This window comes from Choloepus didactylus, chromosome 13 (assembly GCF_015220235.1).
Source record: "Choloepus didactylus isolate mChoDid1 chromosome 13, mChoDid1.pri, whole genome shotgun sequence".
Classification (NCBI taxonomy): Eukaryota; Metazoa; Chordata; class Mammalia; order Pilosa; family Megalonychidae; genus Choloepus; species Choloepus didactylus.
The window spans coordinates 100166179-100191326 of NC_051319.1; the positions used below are offsets into that span (position 1 = coordinate 100166179).

At 37.5% G+C, this 25148-nt stretch overlaps 1 protein-coding gene across 1 annotated transcript in view; it reads left to right on the plus strand.

Annotated features, from left to right (window-relative positions):
• Nucleotides 1–752: 752 nt before the first annotated feature.
• Nucleotides 753–25148, plus strand: part of UBTD2 (ubiquitin domain containing 2) — a 55221-nt gene continuing 30825 nt past the window's right edge. Inside the window, exons 1-3 of the mRNA XM_037800938.1 lie at nucleotides 753–758; nucleotides 1200–1443; nucleotides 1537–1755. Coding sequence (XP_037656866.1) covers nucleotides 753–758; nucleotides 1200–1443; nucleotides 1537–1755 — 469 coding nt within the window. The remainder of the gene's footprint in view (nucleotides 759–1199; nucleotides 1444–1536; nucleotides 1756–25148) is intronic.

Sequence of the window (25148 nt, forward strand, 5' to 3'; positions counted from 1 at the left end):
GACATACAAGGGTCTAAATCTTTGCATTTTGGACTATTTCTGTGGGCTAGATTCCCAGAGGTGAAATAATCCCAAGTCAAAGGGTATGAACATATTCAAGGCTCTTGATTCGCATTGCCAAATTGCTTTGCAAAAAAGACTGAACCAATTTACACTCCCACCAGCAGTCTATAAGAATATATTTAAATGCAAATTACAAGCTGCAGAGAATTTCTTTCTTAGGTATTTCACTTAAAAAGATTTTTTTTTATGCCAAGCAAAAGCTGACCTAGGAAGTTAAAAAAAGCAAGAAACAAAAATGGAGCAGATAGTTAAAACAATTCTTAGGCACAAATAAGCTTTAGAAAAGCCTAAGCACGAAGATAAAAAAAATTTTAAGGCATCATAACAAGAAGCACAATTCTCAAGGGCCCATTAACAATTTGGCTTAGACTAGAACTGTAACAGCCAAGAATGAAGGGCGTGGTCAATGTACCAAATTCTAGTTGTAAAAAAGCAGGGTATTTTACTTCTTTATACTCCACGTTGTTCTAAAGACGATTTAAGGTACCGTAAAGCAGGATCTTGGGAAGTACTGTGTTTGAATAATCATGCTTGTAAAAATGAAACAAACCCATGCCCCCTGAACTACCGTCAGCGTTTATCTCTTACCTATCGGGATGCCTCGCCTTGGTAATCTGAAACCAGTTTGCAACCACAGAGACCGCCTCCCCCTCCACCTCTAATAATAGGGCACAGTGATTTTAGGTGGAATGGAGGTGGGGTGGAAGAAGCCCAGACTCGAGGTATCAACTCACTGAGCTCTACACAAATCCAAGGGTGCTGGGTCCTCAAAGGAGCCTGGAACCCCATGTACCTCCCAGTTATTCGGGAAAATGCCCAGTCCCTGCCTGCGAGTCGTCAATTACTACTTCTCTGAGTCCCCATCCCAAAGACCCGCTTCCACAAGGAAGATAAAGAGCTGACGCCCGAAGAGGAGCCAGAAACTCGATTTCTCCTCTCTCCAGTTCTCCTTCCTCACTTTTGTTCCTCCTTTCCTGCCATCTCTCCCTTCCTCCCTTTGCTCTCTTCTTCCTATCTTCCCCCTCTTCCTCTTCTCGCCTTCTTTCCTTCCCTCTCTCCCCTAGACCGATCCCCTCCCAGCGCCTCCTACCCTCTAGCTATCCCCTCCTCCCCCTCCCCCATTGCCCCTCTCGCAGCCAATCAGAGCCCGCACCTCCCACGGCCCCGCCCCCCGGGCCATTCCGGGCGGGCCCGGCAGGGCCCAGGCCGCGGGTGCAGGAGGGCGGCGCCGCTGGGCGGGGGCCGATGGGGCCTGGCGGACTGGCTGCGTTAGTGCGGGGCTTGCCTGGACGCTAGTGTGTTGGGCGGTGAGGGGGCGAGGCGGGGCGCTCCGGCCCGCCCGGGATGGACCAGCCCCGGCCTGGCGGGACCGAGTCGGAGGCGAGGGCGGCGCGCAGACCAGCGCCGGGAGGCTGAGGTAGAAGTGGGCGCGGAGGAAGGGGCCGAGCCAAGGCGGTGGGTGGGGCGGCGAAGGGGGCGGAGGCTGGGCCGCGGCGGGCAAGCGGAGCGGCGCGCCTGTCCGGAGCTCGGCAGCGGCGGCGCCTGAGGAGGCTGAGGCGGCGGCGGCGGCAGCGGGCCTGGACGAGCGACCGGAGGTGGCGGACGCGGCGCCAGGGGCCCCCATGGGCGGGTGTGTGGGCGCCCAGCACGACTCCTCAGGCAGCCTCAACGAGAACTCGGAGGGCACCGGAGGTAGGTGAGCACCAGGGGGCACTCTCGGCCCCCCCATTGTTCCCGGCCAGGCCCGGCCACCTGTCCCGGCCCCCTTAGGGCCGGCGGACCGCGCCGCCGGGTCCCCCGCGCCCCTTTGTCATCCCCCTCCTCTACGTCACTCCCCGCGCTCGGCTTCCGGCCGCTCGCCGGCCTCGGGGGTCGCCCCCTTCCTTCCCCAGCCCGGGAGAAAAGTCCACTGCGTGCCGGAGCTATAGCCCCGGGTTTCGCCGACCTCACTATTTCGGCTCGAGAAACTCGGGCTAGAAACTGCCTTTCTGGCCACCTCACTCTCCAGCGCGTTTAATTATTCAGGAACAGGATGGCGGCGCTGGGGTTGCAGAAAAGCGAATTGATGGGGGGGGCGGGGGTAGGTTGGAGCGGGGAGCTTAATGCATTCCCTCCGAGCGGCCCCGCCACATCTCTCCGCACCCTTCCTTGTTCTGCAGAGTTGGCTAGTCTCAGCTTTCCTGAGTTTCAGATGACAGCTGCCCTGGTTGGTTCCAATTTGGCCATTTAAACCTGCAAGTTTCTGGAGCTCCGCTGGGGAAGTCTTAAATGGCCACAGGCATTATTTTAAGGAGGGGTGGGGAAGCGATCTGCCCGTGTAAAACGTGGCTTCTTGCTACAGGGTGGGAGTGTTGGGCCAGTTTGCTGTCGGGGTGGGCTAGTCAAATTCCAATCCGTCTTACGTAAAGGAAAATATGTAGGATAAAAGTACAAATGCATAAGAGTCTGACTTAACTCCAGTAGGATCAGTACTTTTTAAAAGTTTTCTAATACGGAAAGCACTTCTATATTGTAAATAGTAGTTTGTTGAGAAGAGGTCTTTTAATTCAATCGATGTTGTAGTACGTCAGTGTAATAAGTTAATTCTACCATACTTGAGTCAAGTGACCTTTTGCTCTGTCCATACTAAGTCGTTTATAGAGGTTAGAATGTTTTGGTGAAAGAATAAGCAGCTTTTTCTAGGAAGAGTGAAGTTGACAGTGTTGGTTTTGTTCTGACCTGATGTTAGGTATCTCAAAATGTGAGATGTATTTAGAATTTCCCAACGTAAGTTGTCAGGGGATTGGAAGATGTAAAACTTTTTTCTTAACATGCTAACATTTAGACCAATTTCATGTTTAAAGGCATGTCACTTAAGCTAGGTTTGTAAACTAGGTACACCTAACTTTATTTAGACTGATGAATTTCCCAAATTACATGATGTTAAGCCACCACTTCATTAAAATCTATGGGTATACTGAAGGACGACATCCTGGATAAATAATTTGAAATTTCACTGAAGGGTGCCTTGAAAAAGTAGTCCATAAAAACGGTACTTGAGAGTGCCTTTCATGTCATAGCATTATTATTTGGTGGCATATTAACAACTAGATCTTCAGTGACTACAAAGTAGGAAGATGAAAGGGACATGACTGAAAACAGCCTTGAGTTATGGTCAAATTGGGGGTCAAAATGGTTCTTTCTCTGAATGAGGTGATCATGAATGGTACCAAAGTATATTAGTACTTATTATAAGTCGTGTGTTGCTTTAATTAACAAAAAAAAAGTTTATTTTTCACACACTGATTTAAAAATTCTTACTGAGTTTTTTCCTCTTGATTTTGAACTTAAACCAATTTATTTAACCCTTTTGGTAGTGTGGCTTAAGACTAGCCGGGCGTTATTAGCATGGGCTTTTAAAAGCATGAAGTCTTAGCTTTGGGTGATTTATTATCACTGGTATCTACTAAGGTAGCTATAGTATCAGTTTCTTGGAGGACTGGGTTCTTGGGACCGGAAGCTATGCTATATATTAGCCGGGTAAAGTTTAGAAAAAAGACCACCAAAAACCTCTTTGTTTTCTTTCAAAGAGAGGGTATGGCCCTGATGTACTGTGTGGATAAAGGATTATTTCTGGAATTTAATTATAGAATTCTTTATTCTCCATTATTGTCGTGTTAGTTAGGAGTTAATTGTGGGTTAATGGAATTAGCTCAGGTGAGTATTTCAGGTTAACATGTTAAACAGTTCTTGGTTGTCATGGTAGGTTTTTGTTGGGAAGGGAAAGACTTTTTCCTAAGGGTGTTAGCATAGATCGTTAGCTTTTCAAACGTACAGTAGTAGGTAGTAGTTTTAATTTGGACATAGTGGGTTATGAAAATCCTTTCATCAACTTGGAGTAAAATGTAGTTTTCACATGCTTTTCATGACATTTAAAATTGTAAAGATTGTTACTCACTGGTGTGTTGATCATATGCCTATTTTAGAAATGGCTTGACCCTTTCTGAATGTCAGCCAGCCTTAGTTCAAAAAAAAAAAAAAAAGACACTTTTTTTTAAACCTTTTTGGCCAGTCACATTTTGGACCAGGATCCCTCTAGATCCTGGTCTTTTATTTATGCAAATAATTGTGTGTATATATCGTGTAAGTGTCTTTATTAGTCTTTGAAAGAATTTTGGGAAATTATTGCAAGAGACTGTAGAATATGGAAAAGGACTCATACACATTATAAGATTTGTGTTATCTATTGTTTTGAAATCATTTCTAGTGTCTTCCTCAGACATACTTTACCAAGAATTCATTTTAGAGTTTCAGCTACTTTGACTTTTTAAATGCCTAATTTTAAGGTATATCATAGAGGTTATACAAGATTATTTAACAGCTCTCCCCAGGCATCCAAGCTTCTAGGATTTCTGGTAGTTTTGACATTTTTAGACAACGTATTTTGTGTGGTTTCTCTACCTTATTATGATGGTGGTGGCACTCAGGACCTTTAGATGGGGCATTAGCTAATGACATTTGCTATGGAATTAGGTCCCTTGTGATTTTTTAAAATAGGAAAAGATAGGTGAAAAACCTATAAAATGAAAATAATTGAATATAGTCAACTAGCTTCTTTTTTCACTTTGTTCACTTCTTTAATGAAAGTGTGGTGATGTATAAAAATTTGTTTTGAATTTCTGGGTGCATAATTTATATATTCAGTGATATCCCAAGAGGACTTATTTTGGTGATCACAAGTTCCAAGGTTTACAGGGAAATAAGTAAATGCTGGACATTCGTTTTTTTAAGTTTTTATTCAGAATGTCTTGGGAACATCACTGAGTTTTTTCAGATATCCATTTATAGCAGACTTACAGACACCTACACAGTGAGTAACAATGGTTTTGAATAACAGCTACCATTTATCCAGCATTTATTGTGTAATAGGTACTGTACTAAGTAATTATGTTATCTCATTTTGTCCTCATAACTCTGAGGTGGGTAATACTCTATTTTATGGTTAAAGAGGTTGAAACCCAGAGAAATTAAATAACTTGCTCAACATGCATAGTTTATATATGGCAGTTGGAACTTGAATCCAGGGAGAGCTATAATAAAGAATGGTAGTTTACTTTTTCTCTCTCCTTCCCTCTCACCTTTCTCTTTCTCTCTCTTCTTCTCCCTCCCTCTGTTTCCTTTCTTTCTTTCTTTTAGCTTCATGTGAAATAATAAAATATATATATATATAAAACCAACTCTTCACTAATAGTGAAAGAATAGATCTATAACCAGTAATTCACAAATCTTATAACTAACATTTACTTTCTCAGCTATGGATAGAAAAATTGACTTTTAAGTTTATTTCCTCTGTCTAATCTGGTGAAAGGCTGTTTTTAAAAAGTTGACAAAGGTAATTCCTGTACCCTCTTAGCTTCTTAATCAAGAGATGATGGTTGTATATTCTATTGCAATCAACAAGCATTGAGTACTCACATTATGCCAGATGTTGTGGTTCCCCCCAAAAAAGAGTCACGGTGCTATCTATAAGTATGTCAAAAGCCTTTTTTTTTAGGAAAACAAAATACAATAAGCACACATAAGACAATTATAAAACACTATATACCAAAAGGAACCGAGAGGTCACTCTGGTGGGCACTCTTATGCACAATGTAGATAACCCTTTTTAGGTTCTGATGACTTGGAATAGCTAGCAGTAAATACTTGAAACTATCAAATTACAACCCAGAACCCTTGACTCTTGAAGATGATTGTATGACAGTGTAGCTTATGAGGGGTGACGATGTGATTGGGAAAGCCATGTGGATCATACTCCCCTTTGTCCAGTGTATGGATGGATGAGTTGAAAAACGGGGACAAAACCTAAATGAAAAATAGGGTGCGATGGGGTGTGTGTGATTTGGGTGTTCTTTTTTTTTATTGTTATTTTTTATTCTTATTCTGATTCTTTTGGTGTAAGGAAAATGTTCAAAAACAGATTGGGGTGATGAATGTACAACTATAAGATGGTACTGTGAACAGTTGATTGTACACCATGGATGATTGTATGGTATGTGAATATATCTCAGTAAAACTGAATTTTAAAAAAAACAGGTAGAGAGACATAAGTACTATAACAGTAGTACTAAGAAGTTCAGAGGATGGTAGGATTATTTCTGGGTGGAAGAAGGAGGAAAAGGCTCAGACTTGTTCAACAATGAAAGATTATTCCAGTGTTGGGAGATAGCAGAGGAGAACTGGGAAGAGTTTGGATCAACTATAACCTGCAAAATAATCAAAGAAACATACTCGTTTAGAATAATAGCTATATAGTTTCCAGTTTAAAGGAAATACAGAGGATAGAGGAACATATTAAATGACACCACAGGGAAACAATCAGACAAATCCGTAATGTGAGATATTCCATAAAGTTCTTCTGGAAGTCAATGTAACGGAGAAGGGGTGGAGGTAGAGGGTTGTTATAGAAGAGACTAAAGTGACAAATGTAATGAGTAAATGCTGACTAGATTCTGTTTTGAAATAGAAAATCTAAAAAAAGACATTTTGGGGACAATTGGAGTTTGATTATGGACTAGATCTCAGAGGACATTAGGGAATAAAAATCATTTTTAGGAGTGATAATGGTTTGTAGTTATGAAGGAGAACAACTTTATTTCTAAGAGATACATGTTGAAGTATCATGATTCTGTATTCACTTTCAAACAGTAAAGCAAAAAGGAAAAATATATATACAAATATATAAAACAAATATGACAAAATATTAATCTAGATGATGGTTATTCAAGTGTTTGTTGTACTAGTCTTTCAACTTTTCAATATGTTTAAAAATTGTAATTAAAAAGATTTGGAAAAAAAGAATTATATGTAGTCTTGGTAAAGATTATCTAATCCAATCTCATTTTTCAACAATGGAAGAAACTGAGTCCAAAGTACCACAGCTAATGCAGGCCTCTTCTCATAACAGAGATTAAAACCCAGGCAGGTCTGCAGAATCTTAGTCCAAACTTTGCAAAAGCCAGAAAACTGGGACCAAATTAACAGACACAGACTGATGGGGGACAAACACACGCATGTAAAAAAGTGAGACACATTTTTCATGCTTACTCTATGACAATACCATTAAAATTATAAAAGAATGGAAATCTTTCAGAGACTATCATAATCTAGTATATCAGAATTTTGTATAAAATGATCTTGCAGAATGCAGTTTACATGGACCTTCATTTAAATGTTAGAAGCACAAAAAAACAAAAAAAATTTAAACCACTTAGCTAGTATCACTTATAATATTGTCTCACAATGTGGTTTACTCATTATGGAAATTTATGGCCTTCCAAAATCTTACAAATACCTTAACTTCTTGTTTTACTTCCCCCGCCATAGGCTTGCCAGTTGCCCAAAATGCCATGTTTTTTCATCTCTGTGCAAGAAATTTCCTCTGCATACAGAATGCCCTTCTGCCCTTTTGTCATCCACTAAACTCTGATCCCACTCCTCTTTCAAAACCAATCTCTAATACCACTTCTTCAGTGAAACTTTCTGACCCCACTCCCCACAACTCTTTGAACTTCCATAATACTTTTTCCATTGCTGTACAGACTTTTAATATTTTACCTAATTATTTAAATGTTTGATTTCTCCATTAGATCATAAACTACTTGACATCACAAAGCAAGTCTTAGTTATATCTGTAAGTATAGCTCGTTTCAAATGCTGGAGAGTTAGAAATAATGGAGGTCGACTATTTTTAAAGTTTCAGGAAGCATCTTAACTGATCTAAGAAATAAAGTGTTTGCCCTTAGTTAAAAGTCATAGTTTATCATAAAACAGACTTATAACTAAATGAATTACACTATTTGTTACTCTGCCTGTTTGATACTCTTATCACATAGACCAGAAGCATGGAAAGTATCTGAATTGATGCAAAGTAGTAGTCTGAGCATGCTACTTGGCTAAGAGCCAATTAAACAAATGTAGAAATTATCTAACGACTTCCTGTGAGGTTAAGAATTCAATCAGAAAAGTCCCAAAAACCACCAATTCATTATTTAGTCAAGTCTTGAGTAAATGTGTATCACTAAGATCTCACTCTCAGATAAGTTCATTTAAAATGACTTTCACACATAAACATTTCCTTTTTCCCAGACATCTAACTTCAACAGAAATTCCATTTCTGAAAACAGACCTACAATGGAAACTTCTAAAAGTTTGCAAACATGCAAAGATATGATATCACAACACCCCATGTATACTAAGCAATATTTAACCTCTTAACTCAATATTTGGATTTACTCAAAAATGAATTTGATTCTTGCTGACTTCAAGTCGAAGTAGCTGATGCAAGATGAATACATGCTGACTGTTCTTGGCCAACGCTTATACATCTTTTAAGTACATACGGCCAATGCACATACATCTTTTAAGTACATACATGTTAGTAAAGTTTCAACCTATGGTCCTTGAGCTACCAGTGAATCATAAGGCACTTGCTGGTAGCCTAGTACCGCCTGATAAGCTGAAGCAGGAAGCTGGGGAGGGATGGTGAGGGAGTTGCAGGACGAATCAGGTGCAGTGGTCCACCAAATGAAGATAAACCAGTCAGGTGGTCTGCAGTAAGGAAAAGTGAGAGAATCACTAAATCAGCTCATTTATCATTATGCCCAATTAATATGGCCATGTTGCTTAACCTAAACCAACCTAATGCTTTCTTGCAAAAAGAGTGTGTTAAAAGCCACAAGTTACTAATTCATTAACTTAAAGACAAAAGTTAATTATTACTAGTGATTAACACTCAATCACCATCATCATTAGAAGACTCACCTGATTATTTTACTACCAACAACGTGCTGCCATACCTTTGCATTTACGGTAAGAAACTCAGGTAGGTTTTAAAACAAAATCTATCTGTCAAAACCTGTTCAAAAGGAAGACAAATATTTTTAGACTTGGGCTATCAAAAGTCAGAGGAATGAAGATTCCTATCATTTTCAGTGGATTTAGATTTCAAAACGAAATCCATCTATCAAAACCTGTCCAAAAGGAAGACAAGTACTTTAGACAAGGGCTATCAAGAGTCAGAAAAATGAAGATTCCTATCATTTTCAATGGACTAAAGCTTCTGTCCATAGTATACGTGCTAATAATTGCTTCCTAAATTAAAATTAAAGATTAGAAAAACAGCCTCATTTACTATCCATAGCCAGGATTAACATAAATTCCAAGATCATTTTGACTGGGGAAAAAACAACTACTTTGCTTGATAGGAAATTGAAAACTGCATGGGGACTAGCCCCATGGAAGGCCGCCAATTAGGCAGTGGCTACAGTGGCTCATGTCAGTTTTTAATATCAACTCAAATGCTTAAATCTCTTCCCAAGGAGCATTCGGCTTTCCCCATATCTAGTATTTTCCAACTGGAGCTTCCCTCGCCTACATTCAGTTCTCATACCTGCCCATCCTATTCTTCCATTTTCAACCTACACTGTGGTATTTTCAACCTATTTCCCTTTTGGTCCTCTCCCCACAACTCCACTTGTCTTAGTAAAATCAGTCATCCTCTGCTTCCCATCAGGTGTATGCCTCCTATTTCACAGGAAAGTATCTCTCCAAAGTAGTATGAAATTTTATGCACCCCTCTCATAAAGTCCTAGAGCTAACCAACCACCAAAATATGAAGGATTTTTACTTCCATTGTCCCACTAGAGATAATCTTCGGTCCTCCTCATGCTCAGTTTAGCTTCTTTCTTTATTATAGGCATAGCCTTTTAAGGAGAAGCCTAAGACAAGGAAATTCAGTAAACAACCTAGGTGGATGATTTGTAGAAGTAATGTATGGGGCACTGAAAATCAAGGAAAATGTAAGCATAATAATCTCAGTGAAGAAACTGATGTCTTGTAGAGCATGTTTGTCCAGAAGTACACCAACCTCAAAAGGGCTGTTGGTAAATTCCAGGGTTGTGTTAGGATATGAGTGACAAACTATAGCTGCAATTTCTGCAAACAACACAACAAGAATGAAAAGTTGATGAACCAAATTATTTTCTGAAATTATAAACATGGTCTGTTCAAATACAATCCAACTGTAAGTTTTACAGGCAGAGATCTCTTCTTATGTTTCCCCATAATTCAATGAAATTCAGTGTACTAAGCACATATTATTTGTCAGGCCATGGTTAGAATGAATTCTCTCATTTCTTCACCTTTTGTGACTCTCATGACTCAATACTTATTATTACTCTTCTCTTTTCATTTACAGTGAAGTCATTCACTTTTATACCTTCAGTCAGCCTCCCACAGGTGACTTCAAAATACACACCCATAATCCTAAACACCTAGGAGTTTTCTATCTAAACTTCTGCACCACTATACAAGATGTCTCCACTTGAAAATTCTTCTGTCATTGAAACCTTGGCATAATGAAAGCTGAACTAATCTTTCCCCAAATATGCTTTTCTCATTTCCCAATACCTGTCAAGCCACCTCAATCTTCCTGGTCACCTAGGCTCACAAACAGGGAATCATTTTTCTTCTCTTTCTCTTCCAAATTCTTCCATCCAATAAATCAACTTATGAGATTTTTTTCTCTGATGGGTTCCTCACTTGTCTTCCACATTAAGCAATCCTATACATTAGACCAGTGCTTCTTGAGCTTTAATGTGCATAGGGATGACTTGAGATCGGACTTAAACGCAGGTTCTTATTCAGTAGGTTTGAGATGGGGTCTGAAAGTCTGTATTTCTAACATGCTCCCAGGTAATGCCAGTGTTGCTGGTCCAGGACTCTCTGGGCAGCAAAGTGCTAGACTGTAAATTCCTTGAGGCCCGGGACATTTTGTTCTTTTCTGTAATCCCAGTAACTAGAACACAATAGTGGCTCAACAAATATTCATTGAATGAATACAGAGCATGTATTTTCATCAGATCATGAGCTCCTCCTTAAAGAGTTCAGGTAGCATCCTACTCACTACCTGTCCAGTCTCTCCATCATTTCCTGCCACACCCTCTCCTCCAGCCAAGGCAACCAGCCACTTTATTAACCACTACCCAACGCGTATATTATTTGCAACCACTTTCAAGCCTTAACTCACAACCATTCCTCCATCTGGTATGTTCTACCAGTCTGTGATGAAAATATCTTTTAACAACCAGCTTTTAAAAAGTTTTCTCTGACTATCCTGCTGAGATCATTTTGTTTTCCTTTATTTCCTCAGAACTTGCAGTTTATGCTATGGTATCTTTATCTGTTTATATAGTGTTTTTTTTTTAATAATTCAATTTTATTGAGATATATTAACATACCATGCAGTCATACAAAGCGTACAATCAGTTGTTCAGAGTACCACCATATAGTTGTGCGTCCATCACCAAAATCAACTTTTGAACATTTTCGTTACCACACACACAAAAGTAATAAGAATGAAAATTAAAATGAAAAAGAACAACCAAAGTAAAAAAGAACACTGGGTGCTTTCCACAAGGTTTTCACAGTCACATTGTCACCCCTTGTAAGCTATATTGTTATACAATCGTCTTCAAGAGTCAAAGCTACTGGATTGGAGTTTGGTAGTTTCAGGTATTTACTTCTAGCTATTTCAATATATTAAAACCTAAAAAGTGTTATCTATATAGTGCATAAGAATGTCCAGCAGAGTGACCTCTAGACTCCATCCGAAATCTCTCAGCCACTGAAGCTTTATTTCGTTTCATTTCGCATCCCCCTTTTGGTCAAGAAGATGTTCTCCATCCCATGATGCCAGGTCCAGATTCATCCCCAGGAGTCATACCTGCGTTGCCAGGGAGATTTACACCCCGAGAGTCAGATCCCACGTAGAGGGGAGGGCAGCGAGATCACCCGCGAAGGTGGCTTAGTTAGAGAGAGAGGGCCACATCTGAGCAACAACAAAGAGGCACTCAGCGTCTACCCCGTTTTTTAATTTCCTAAGCTCGTTATTTTTGTAAATCACTTATCTTCTCAGAGTATAAGCTGCATTGAACCCGAGATCGAGTCTTAGCTTTGGTTCTCTCGTATTGCTTTCGGCTCCGTTAACATTTGGGTGGACACATCTTTGATTTTATAATGGTGTTGGAGAGAAAGTAATATTCACCTAATAGAAGTCTCACTGAATTCTAGAAGAGGAGCTTTGTTTAACATCACTGTATTCTGTGACAAAAAGATCTGGGAATCAGAATCCTGGACTTCTGGTTTCACCTCTGCTTCTTTTTGACCTTAAATGGGTCGCTTGACTTCCTGGCTCCTTAGTTTTTTCTAATCTATAAAATGAGCATGTTGGATGAAGTCAGTGTATTTATTGTTTTTAAACAGTTGACTCGTCTTTTTAGGTGTATCTTAAGTTGAACACCAACGTATCAGCCTCAGCATTTGATTTCCTTTTGTTTATTTTGGTTGCACAGGGTCATTGATTCACACACACAAAATAAAAATAAAAAATGTTTTAGAGTCTCATAAAGGTCTGTAGGAGATTTTTTTTCGAGATTAAATCCCCAATACAGTAATCTGTACCCAAAACTTAAAGTGAACACTAACATCCTTTGTCATGCTGTGTTTTGATTTCTGTTGTATTTCCATGAGCATTGTTCATTTCCCGTGTGATGATAATAACACATGTTGAGCAGATGCATCTGAGTTCTCTGTGACGTTTCATCCATGTACTGTAGTAGTGTGCTCACTTGTACAGCTTTACATAAGTGGCTGTGTTTGTGCCTGCATCAGCAAAAGACACCATGGAGAGTTACGATCTTCCCAACTAGCAACACTTTGACAAGCAGTTCCCTAAGTTTAAATGTATGCATAGAGATGGCAAGAGAAGCTTCATTCCAGTGTCTTCACAATAAATTTGACCCAGTAGCTAACATGAGTCATGGTGGTCTTTGTTTGAAATTTAATATTTGGTGTGGGTGCTTTTTATTACAGTTCTTAAAAATAAGCAAAAATATACTTTACAAAGTAATTTGGATTATGTTTGTGGAACTCTGAAGCAGGTATTTGTTTTTGTTCCCTTGGGTTCTTTGGAACCCAATTTAAAAATCATATGACTAGATGCCAGGGAAAATCTTGACCTAACACATAATTTCAGTCAATTTTTCTCAACTGTGAGGAAAGGTGTACTGTTTTGGGTATTATATTAGATGTTTGGAATTTCACAGAATTACAAAAAAGACTAGTGCTGTATTAATTAAGTTTACAAGACTTAGAGGAACAGAATACTGCCCAAATTTATTTTAGTGCTGAGAAAACTGTTTAAGAGCAAATAAAGGAAAGATAAAACATTAAAAGTAGAGAAGGGATCAGTGGGTAATTACTGTAGCTATACCAGTAACTACATTCTGGCTACAGATTATCGGAAGTTTGTTTGCTCGCCTCCTGTCTCCCCAGTTGATTTGCATTTGTCTGGAGTTCAAAGGGTGGAATACAAGTCATCAGTTGGTCTTTCTCTTCCAGAGAACTTTTGTCTTATATTTCACTCTGTAAGTAAGGTTGTTTCATACTTTTAAGATGTGAACTTTATCGCTCAGCCCCTTTGAAGCTGGAACACCTTGGTGCTATTAGGCTTTCTCTCCCTACCTCCTGAACGAGCTTCGCTGTTCTCCTTCCTCTCTTGGGCCTAAAATTTAACAGCTTTTTGCCCGAAAGTAAACCAAACTTGTATTATGTTTAACCTTTGGAAGTTCAGGCAAGCAGTGCTTCATGGAAAAGTATATGTGGTGGATGAGATCTTGTGTTGACAGGTATGACTGTGGCTTATGAAGGAGGAATTGGAAACATGAGACGCTGTGAAGGACTTGATTGGTGAGGTCTGGTGTCTGCCATGTTTATTAAAATCTGACTATTAGGAAAAATGGACTAGATTAAGTTGAAATATAGAAGGGATTTCAGTGGAAAACTTCTTTCCATTTAGTGAATAAGACTTAGCTTCGCCCTATTGCGGGGACTTTGCCCTTTTTCCTTTTACTTGGAATATAAGTATTTGATGTAGGTGCTTTTATTACAGTTCTTAAAAATAGCATATCCACCCCTTATGGTTTTTAAATTTCTTTTAGAAATTATTTGTTTACTTGTTTATTTCTTGTCTTCCCCCACAATATTGTCAGTCCTGTGATTTTTTTCTTCACTGTATCCCCAGTACCTAGTATACACAGTAGGTGTTAGTTGAATGAATGAATAAGCGAAATAATAAATGGACAGTTGTGAACTACTTTATCACTTGGAATACGAAAAGTTTCATAGTTTTTAATTATTTCATTTGGTTTTTGAATGACGTTATATATTATTAACTAGTTTCTTAGTAGTGCACCTGCCCATTATTTTTAGCTACAATAGTTAGCTCTAGTATAGATGCTAATTGCCCATATGATTAAAGGAGGAAGTAATCTAAATTACTTATTAAGATCTCCCTACTTATCTATCTTGTATTTATTTAATTGTATATTATTTTATTCTGTCATCCTTAGCAAACCTAGTGGTGAGTTGAATTGCTTTTGATATGAACAGAGGGTTAATTATATTTATAGCCCATCCATCAAAGTGGAATTGTGTTATGCTACTGTTGAACTGCTTTTGTGCTTAGTTGAGTGAAGCAGAAACCCAGGATTCATACCCAGCCTATACTAAAATAACTGTAAACACGGACTGATGAAGGCACCCTTTAAGAATCTCTGAACTTTGTTGTCTTTTTAAAGCAAACATTGTTGGGGATCCTGGGGGAGGGCAAGAGTCTGGGGACATGTCAACTGGAACAGATCTTTTGAGTACTTAACTAAAGACTGATTTCACTTCAGGTCAGAACTAACAGTACTTTATCTTTTTTTCTTTTTAAACACATTTCTCCATATAAAAATTATAAAGAGAATTATTTTTTGTAAGTAAATTTGTTATCCAAAGATGTGAATGTAACTTTAAACTATTGTGTGTATATATATATATATATATATATATATATATATATATATATGTATATAGTGTTTAAACTTTATGACATATAAGTGTACTATCTAACATATGCTTTGTATTATGTGAGGTATTTAGTAATACAAATATATTTCACACTTTTTGTCCTGTTTTTATTTGTTAGAGTCTCCCTTTCTGACTATTACTTACACAACCAACATTTATTGAGCATATCTTTGTGACGTACTTGAGCTTACATGTAAATATTTCAACAGGGCCTAGCACTCACTGGCTTCTGAGTGATAGGTACAGAACAACTATTTGTTGAATGAATTAATATTATTGAAATCATTAAAGTAATAGTTAAAAGTTCACAAGTATAAATAACAAGTATGTTTGAACCATGATTGTTTATTAACAATACATTACTTTTTTTGTTGTACTTTTCAGTTTTTAAAGAACTGTCACATACATTTTCTTGATTCTTAGAAGGACCTTTTTGACTTTAAGGAAGGCTGATTTTAATGTTGCCATTTTACGCAAGGGGAGGAAACTGAGACACAGAAGTTTTGATCTGAATAAGGAATAGAAAGAGTATCCCAGACTATAAGCTCTGTCTTCTGATTTCTAATTCAATATTTTCTCCATAAATACTGAGGATTTTTTGGTTGCCTTTTCTTTCCTTGCAGCAGAAGTATATGTGAGTGTTTTCCTTCATGGCAATAAACACAGCTGAGTTAAAGTTAATAGAATGTGGTTTTTAAGGACTCTTGTGCTCATCCTCCAAAATGGAGATGACGGCAGTGAAAAATGAAATGGGTAATTGTTTTTAATTTTGGTAAACAAATTATATTGCATTTCACAAGATAGAAACTTTGAACTAATATTTTAATTGTCTAACTGGATCATATAGAAAAAAGTGATAATTTTCTTGCACCTTTTTCTTTGTGGCCCTTTACTTGGTTATATTCTTTCTCATCGTTACCTCTGCCTCCTATCCAGACTGAATGTTTTCTGCTTAAAACTCAGTTTGTTTACAAAAGGGGGATGTGAAAGGAAATGAAATAAGCTTCAGTGGCAGAGAGATTCCAAAACGAGCCGAGAGATCACTCTGGTGGGCACTCTTACGCACACTTTAGACAACCTTTTTTAGGTTCTAAAGAATTGGGGTAGCTGGTGGTGGATACCTGAAACTATTAAACTACAACCCAGAACCCATGAATCTCGAAGACAGTTGTATAAAAATGTAGCTTATGAGGGGTGACAGTGGGATTGGGAATGCCATAAGGACCAAACTCCACTTTGTCTAGTTTATGGATGGATGTGTAGAAAAGTAGGGGAAGCAAACAAACAGACAAAGGTACCTAGTGTTCTTTTTTACTTCAATTGCTCTTTTTCACTCTAATTATTATTCTTGTTATTTTTGTGTGTATGCTAATGAAGGTGTCAGGGATTGATTTAGGTGATGAATGTACAACTATGTAATGGTACTGTAAACAATCGAAAGTACAATTTGTTTTGTATGACTGCGTGGTATGTGAATAAATCTCAATAAAATGATGATTAAAAAAAAAAAAAAAAAAACTCAGTTTGTTTAAACCTGACTTGAATGAAACAGTTGAACTGTAGGGGGAAACAGTTTTTCTTCAAGTCCTTAAGGTACAAGAAAGGAAGGCTTTGTCTAATTGGAGAAAACTTAAAAGCTTTTCTAGGCCTATGCTCTTAAATCACCCTTGGTGGAATATTGGAAAATCTTTCTGCCTCACATTATAAAGTGGTGATTGTCCCGAGGAGTGAGTTGAAGGAGACTGCATGAAAGTTTTCTCTGATTGGTATATCCAGCAGTTACTAGGATAGGGATTGGAAGCCAGTAGTGAATAAGTGTCTGCATTTATAACATCAACATATGAACATTTGGAACCACCTCCTAGTTTTAAAGCTGGTAAAAGAACAGGGACCATCCTGTCCCCTGAAGTATCTCACTTAAAAGTGTGGGGGAGGTGGTACCATAATATAAAGTTTCACTGTCATAGCTTTTCTGGCAGTCACCTTGGACTTCTGCCTTGGACTTCAGTTACCCTGAAAATAATAATTTTAACTTAACGGTGATTAAAAAGCCTTTGGGCCTTTGATCATTGTGTTGTCACAAATTAACACACAGGGCCTGTTGAGCAAACCCTACTGTGAATCCGGCTTTTGCAGCTCTGGATTTGTGATGGTTGCATCATGTCACGTATACTCTCTGCCTAAATGACTCAGAGTAGTCTAAATACCCTATAAGTTCTCATAATTTTGAAATAAAAGGTTGAGATTACCACTTCATATATTAAGTAGGACATAGTAAAAAGGAAGCTGGGGAACAATAAAATGATACCCAGTACTTCTGGAATGAACATTGAATGAGACACTTCAGCTGTAATAGGAGCACTGAAAATGGTGAGCATAGCTTTATCTGCTGTTGAATGAAATGTAATACTCTTGGAAGCAAGAAAGAGACTATCTTTCTGTACTGGATAGAGTGTGGGGTAGAAACGAGGTTCTTGCATGTGTTTGTATTTTATTTTTCTATGTATCAACTGAACACTGAATATACTGACTAGAAATTACAGGGTAACCTGAATATGGAAAGCAAATGACTGGAAAAAAATAACTATCTGTAACAAGATCTTTAAGCTGTTTAAGAAGGGAATAATAAATAGGGACAGAACTTACATTTAAATGGTGAAGTTAGGTTCTTCAGTTAGAGACATGGATGAATACTACAAGTCTTTTGTCACCATTTATCAGAGAGAGGGTGTGCCGGTTTGGATATATTATGTCCCCCACAAAATCATGACCTTTTAATCCATTCTTGTGGGATAATTAGATTAGGTTGTTTCCTTGGAGATGTGACTTACCCAACTTTAGGTGATACTTTAGATTATTTCCATGGAGGTGCCCATTTAGTGTGGGTCTTGATGAGTTTACTGGAGTCCTTTAAAAAGAGCTATCACAGGCCCAGACTCTTGCAGCTGAGAGAGACATTTTGGAGACGGCCATTGAAAGCAGACTTTTGGCTGACGCTTTGGAGATGCTAGCCCAGAGTTTGCTGCGGAGAAGCTGAGAGAGGACAAAATGCCCCAAGAGCAACATTTTGGAGAATGCCGTTTTGAAACACAACCTGAGAGCAAAGGAAAGACGATACCAGCTGTGTGCCTTCCCAGCTGACAGAGGTGTTCCAGATGCCATTGGCCATTCTTCAGTGAACGTACCGAACTGTTAATGTCTTAGTTTGGACACTTGTATGGCCTTAGGACTGTAACTTTGTAACCAAATAAAACCCCCTTTATAAAAGCCAATCCATTTCTGGTATTTTGCATAATGGCAGCATTAGCAAACTAGAACCGAGGGGGGAAGAAGTTTTCAGATAAAACATTGAGGGAAATTAAAGCAAGAATTAAGATGTAGAATAAAATTTAAGTTTCCACTGAGAATGATTCTGATTCAGTAATAAATAGTAAGTATAAAACACTGGCAGGTTATTTTTGTAGTACGATCTTGGGGAAAATGCTGTGCAATTTTAATGAATAGGAAAATATCGATTAATGTCTCTGCATTTACTCGTGATATCGTCTAAAAGCTTATTCTAACATTGCTAAACTAAATCAATACCTGCTCAGAAGTTTAGACTGGAGCACTTGTAAGATTGGTTTTGCCTTATAGATAACAAGAGAACAAAGTTTTTGTTTCTTACATGCTATATATATTCATTCTGTTTTTAGTCTCTTTCCTGTTTTATATGAGAACTTGTTTAGGAAAAATCCTTTCTTACTATATTTATAATCTTCAGAGCTTTTATAAACTCTGAAAAATCTGAAAAATGTCAAAAAGCATATTATAAGAGAAACTAAATCACATGTATCCTACCACCTAACATAAACGTTTTGGTATACATCCTTTCAGAATGTGTGTGTGTGAGAGAGAGAGAGAGAGAATGAGAATGAACAAATACAGGATCGTGTGTTCAGAGAAACATTAAGTGCTTATTGAGGTCATTATACCTATGGCTCCTTGGGCAGTATGGCTTCCAAAGTTTGACTTTACTCATGTTCTTGCTTTGGGAATGTAAAGGGACTGTTATTGTTAGCCTTTCATTTTGAGAGGGTTTGTCAGTATTTTTTCCAAAATTGACCTTACTGCTTTAAGAGTTAGAAATTAGTAGAGTTGCTGTTGACACCAAAATGATGTGTGAGATGCATTCCAGGACTTAATCTGAGGAAATGCAGTGCAAACCGGAGCAAAGGGAATACTTAGCTAATAAATGGGCAAGCAGTTTACAGGAATATAGTACTTCTTACTGTTAATGACAGTATTTTTTTCTAAACAGTGCAGTTAAATAAAGTCACAGTAAAGCTTGGAATTTTGCTATGATGACAGCTGTAGATGCAATGTAAAAGGATTAAGCGGCATCCAAGATGCATCTCTCTTTTTCCATGAATCTAACCTCAAGGCAATACAATTTTAGTATTTCTGTTACTTTGTTTGCATCAGATATCATTTTCTTTATAACCTGGTAGAGACAGAGAGAGAGAGAATGTGAATGCCAGTTTTGCTTTATGGATTTTGTGGCAAGATCTTGGACAAGCCAAAATACCATTAAGTTCTGTGGTTCTGTTGAGCCTACTCTTTGGTTCTTATCCATTCTTAAAAGTAAGAGGGTTTTGACTGCATTAAAGGAAATGCATTAAAGGAGAAGGACTTGGCAATTGAATGTAACTTCAAGTAAAGTTTGTTTGCCCACATTTTACCAAACCCTTAACGAACATTAGAATTCATTAAGTGAAGGAAGATTTTTGGATTTTCTCTTATGGACTGCTTATGTCTTTCTCAGGAAACATTTATCACCTTGGCAGTGGGCTCAGGACAGGCACCAATATGCATTTGGTAAATGGTGTATGCCTGCCTAAGCAGCGGTGGGGTATTTGGTCAATTAGGATCAGTGCCAACTCACTCTGCCATCCTGGGCACTGGTTTGCACCTTTGAAACCCCATGGAGTCCTAAGAGCTTATAGATGAATTGATAATGTATGTTCATTTTGGGAGGATCAAAGTCCAGATCCATGTTGAACGCTTATTTAACTAATGAAGCCATGAGGCAAAAGTCATAGAGGTTAAGAGTACAAGCCTTGGAGTCAGTCAGTCTGGGTTTGAATCCCTGCTGTATCATTTAACTGTGTGACCTTTGGGAAATATTTAATTTTCAAGTGTTTATGTATTTTTTATGTATTAATTTTTTAGGTGTCAAGCAGTGTTTTGACAAATATTACCTCATTAAATCCTTATAACAATCCTATGAAGGACGACTTTATTGTCGTCTTCCTTATCTTACCCCTACCCCCCATACTCTTAAAAGGTTTCCTCATCTTAAAGTGGTGATTATCTAGCCTTCCAGATTGTGAGGATTCAGTCGAGTGATGTATAGATAGCAGTCTACACAGTGGCTGGACCATAGAAAGCAGTCTCGGTTAGCTATTGTTAGCATTTTCTGAAGAAAAACAAACCACTTTGTGACAGACCTCTACCTGCTTTACTCCTGGTGTAACAGCAGAGTGGTAGGGATCATTTCCTGAATGGTCTCGTCAATGTTTACGGGAGTTCTGTATTGTAAAGACCTACTGCATATTCCTCAAGAATTTTGAGGCGATCAAGGTAAGTATCAAATGGTCTAATTCTACTCAGACTAAGTCAGCACCCTCATGGTGTCCTGGATCTTTGGAATCAAGTGAGATCTAGGTTAATATCATAGTTGCTCTCCCAAACCCACATCTGTGTCCTAGGGACCATCAGAAGGTTGCATGACCTCTGTTTTTTTTCCCCTTTATTTAAAAATACCAGACTTACAAAAAGTTGCAAAAATAGTACAAAGAATTTCTGTATACCCTTCATCAAGACTTCCCTAAATGTTAACATTTTATTACATTTGCCTTATACTCTTTATATATGCACACACGTGTGTAAATACAGATATTTTCTTGAACCATTTGATTACATTGCAGACAAGGGAACTCCTTTTCTCCTTCCTAAGAATAAGCACATTCTCATATATAAATGCAATACAGTTATCAAAGTCAGGAAATGAATATTAGTATAATGCTAATATCTAATCTACAGACCTTTTTCAAATTTTACCATGGTCTTCACTATTATTCAAAGAAAATTATCCAGGATCATGCATTGAGTTTGGTTTTATATCTCTTTAGTTTGGAACCATTCTTGAGACTGTCTTTCATGACCTTGATGAATTGGAAATACAGGCCATTTATTTTGCAGTATGTTCATCAATTTGTATTTGTCTGGTGTTTCCTCATCATTACACATTTTGACAGGAATTCTGCAGAAGTGAGATTGTGTCTTTCTCAGTGCATCATATCAGTAGACACATAATGCGTTTATGACCCATTATTGGTGGTGTTAACTTTGATCACTTATGGTGTTTGCTAAGTTTCTGTACTATAATGTTACTGTTTCCCTGTGCAAATAGTAAGTATCTCATGGGAAGATTTAAGTCTGTGTAAATACATTGTTTCTTATCAAACTGGCAATAGTTTTAGCATCCATTGATGATCCTTGCCTGAAACAATTTTTATTGTTTTATGGTAATTTTGTTATTCTATCATTTCTTCTCTTTGTTATTTGGTATTTTAATGTAAACAAAAGTTCTTTCTTGTTTACCTCATTCATTTATTTATATTAGCAGGGACTTGTGGTTTTCTATTTTATTCAGTGGGCTATACTGTGTTAATACTGTAATTTATTTTGGTGCTCAGATTGTACCATATCGGTCGGTGGGAGCCCCTCCATGCTGGCCCCTGTGGTTTGTGTGTGTGTGTGTAATATAACATATTTACATGGAAGTGATAACTTTCCAAGTGCAATTTGACAAGTAGTTAGCAAATTATAAAGAATGTTGTGGGTTACAGTACCATAGTTTCAGTTATTTCCTTGTGAAATACAACATATATAAAAAGGTGATAACTTTCAAATTACAATTTAACAGGTAGCTGTATAGCAAATTTTTTAAAATACTGTGGTTTACAGCCTTGTGTTCTTTCAACATACCCTCCTTTTTCTTTGAACACTTCCTTGCTTTCTGGCATAACAAGATGTTTCAGGCTCATCTTATAGTTTACCTGTCCCATCCTGGAATCAGCTAAGGATCTCAGGTTCCTTCTAGTGGAGACTCTGGGTGTGCTCAGTGTTACTGCAGGTCATTGCCTCTGGGTCCTGTCAGTAGAAAGAGTTAGGATATATGTGTAGACACACTTGCATATAATACACATCTATATCTAGTTCTGTATTTTTGATATATTACAAGCAATGAGTTCATACAGATATCTTTAATTCCAGTCCAACACTAAAGAGTTCATTCTAGCCTTCCTCTGTCCATTATTTATAACTCCCTTCTCTAACAGTGGAAAACCTGCCTCCCATTATTCATGGTTTCTTTAGTTACTTACTGAATGTAAGAATGCACATAAAGAAGTTTTGGAATTTCTAATTCATATTGTGACAAACAAAACTACCAACCACAGTTTTAAGTCTGAGAGTAAAATGACTATCAAAATTATTGTGTTTAAAAGTTGTGTTAGTTCTGTACCCCTTCAGTGTAAGTTGCATTATTCATTCAAAATACATTTGTTTTTTGTTTGTTTTTTTTTTCCATTTTGAGCCCTCCCCCTTCCTCGTTGAATTTATTTATTTATATAAGCATGTGAAATGTTAACAAAGTTCTGAAAGTTAGAGGTAGGCAAAAAGGTATACTTGAAGAAATGACAACTCTATTCCTTTCTACATCTCTCCCATCCTTCCATCATTTCCACTTTGTTCCCATCTACCCTCTGTAAGTAGCCCTCTGCAAGTAACCAGTGTCACTGGTTTCTGGTTTATCCTTCTGATTCTTTTTGTACAAATGAGCTGATATGTATTTTTTTAATGCAGTTTTATTGAGATATATTCACACACCATAACAAACCATCCAAAGTATACAATCACAAGAAAACCCCAATCTTCCGATATCCCTTATCTGCCCCCTATTATTGACCCATAGTATTGGTATGATACATTTGTTACTGTTGATGAAAGAGTATTAAATTATTACTGTTAACTATAGTCCATAGTTTATAGTGGGCACATTTTTTGTTTTTGATTTTTTAATTGCAGGACTTCTTTTGAATAATGAGAATTTGGGGCTCCAACAGGGATACTATATCCTGCGTTGTATTCCTTGGCCATAGGAAACCTCATTAACCTGTACCTACTCAGGGTACATCTATCTAAATTCTTAGGGATTAAACATTACTAGTTTTTGGTATGGCATTTGGTAGACAATCTCATTACTTTATAGTTATACCTCATTTGAAATAACTTTTTCTATGTTGTAAGGTATTGAATGTTTCATAGAAATCCTTGTTTGATGTGAGGCTAGCTTCCTTTTATTCTATGAAGTGCTTTTCTGTCTACATTAATGCAGATAGTTAAATGATATTTTTTGTTTCATTCTTTTATGTAGGTACCAAATAGGTCTGAACTAAAAAGTTTTGAGTTCCCAAAGAATAGTAACCATTTTTTTAGGTTCGTTATACAAGGGAGCATATAAGTACTTAGAACATTCTCTTTGATTATTGAATGTAATTACTATAGAATCTCTTTCTCTGTGTTTAAACAGCAATTAGAATTTCTCAGCTCTTATTGACGTGAAATCTAGGGGAGATAATTTTTTTGCAGTTCAGTGATGTAGGGTATCTTTTTTAATTGAGAAAAATGATCAGTGTTTGACGAGAAACTGGGAGACAATCCTATATTTTGCTATTGCATTATTGTCTCTATCAGTTATTAAAATCCTCAAACCTTCCTGTAAGGCACTTGTTATAGAATAGAGATATGTTTAACTGCAGGTATATCCTCAATCTCATTATAAAGTGATTCCACTGTAAGAAGTTAAAAGAAAAGCTTCTCAATAGCATTATATTAAGGCATCAGTGTATTTATTCAGTAAGTAGATATTATCTCTTAAATACAACTTAGTGTTATCTGTCATCTTTAGAGTCATTTAGAAAGCAAAACTGTCATAACTTGCTAATTAAGTTCTTTGTTTTACACAATTCTAATAATTATTGAATTTGTTTTCCTCTTGGGGAGGAGATATTCTTAAACTTAGTTTCGAGACCTTGTCAATAGAAGAGTCTCTTGTCATTGAAATGTCCCTGTGTCCTTCCCCTGCTTCCACCTGTGCCTTTTTTTTTTAATGCTCTTCCATCACTTTATTTGTAACCACAGTAGCATTATCCTGACAGAAATTTAATGTTTAATATTCAGTGCTCATACAAATATAAACAATTGTAATAATTATGTCCTTTTTCTTTTCTTTTAATCTGTGAGACAATCCAGGTTCATCCTTTGCATTTAATTCCATGTCTTTTTAGTTTTCTTCAGTTTTGGACAGTTCATCAGTTTTCTTTGTTCTGCATGACATTCACTCCCTCTGTTATTGTCACAGGCAGCTTTTATTTTTTAGAGAAGTTTTGGGTTTACAGAACAATCATGCATAAAATACAGAATACACATATTGTGTGCTATTATTAACAGCTTGTATTGATGTAGTACATTTGTTAAAATTGATGTCACGATTTTATAATTGTACTATTAATGAAGTACATGGTTTAACTTAGGATTCACTATATATATAGTACAATTCCATAGATTTTTTTATCTTCATTTTATTGAGATATATTCACATACCACACAGTCATACAAAACAAATTGTACATTCGATTGTTCACAGTACCATTGCATAGTTGTACATTCATCACCTAAATCAATCCCTGACACCTTCGTTAGCACACACACAAAAATAACAAGAATAATAATTAAAGTGAAAAAGAGCAATTGAAGTAAAAAAGAACACTGGGTACCTTTGTCTGTTTGTTTGTTTCTTTCCCCTGTTTTTCTACTCATCCATCCATAAACTAGACAAAGTGGAGTGTGGTCCTTATGGCTTTCCCAATCCCATTGTCACCCCTCATAAGCTACATTTTTATACAATTGTCTTCGAGATTCATGGGTTCTGGGTTGTAGTTTGATAGTTTCAGGTGTCTACCACCAGCTACCCCAATTCTTTAGAACCTAAAAAGGGTTGTCTATATTGTGCATAAGAGTGCCCACCA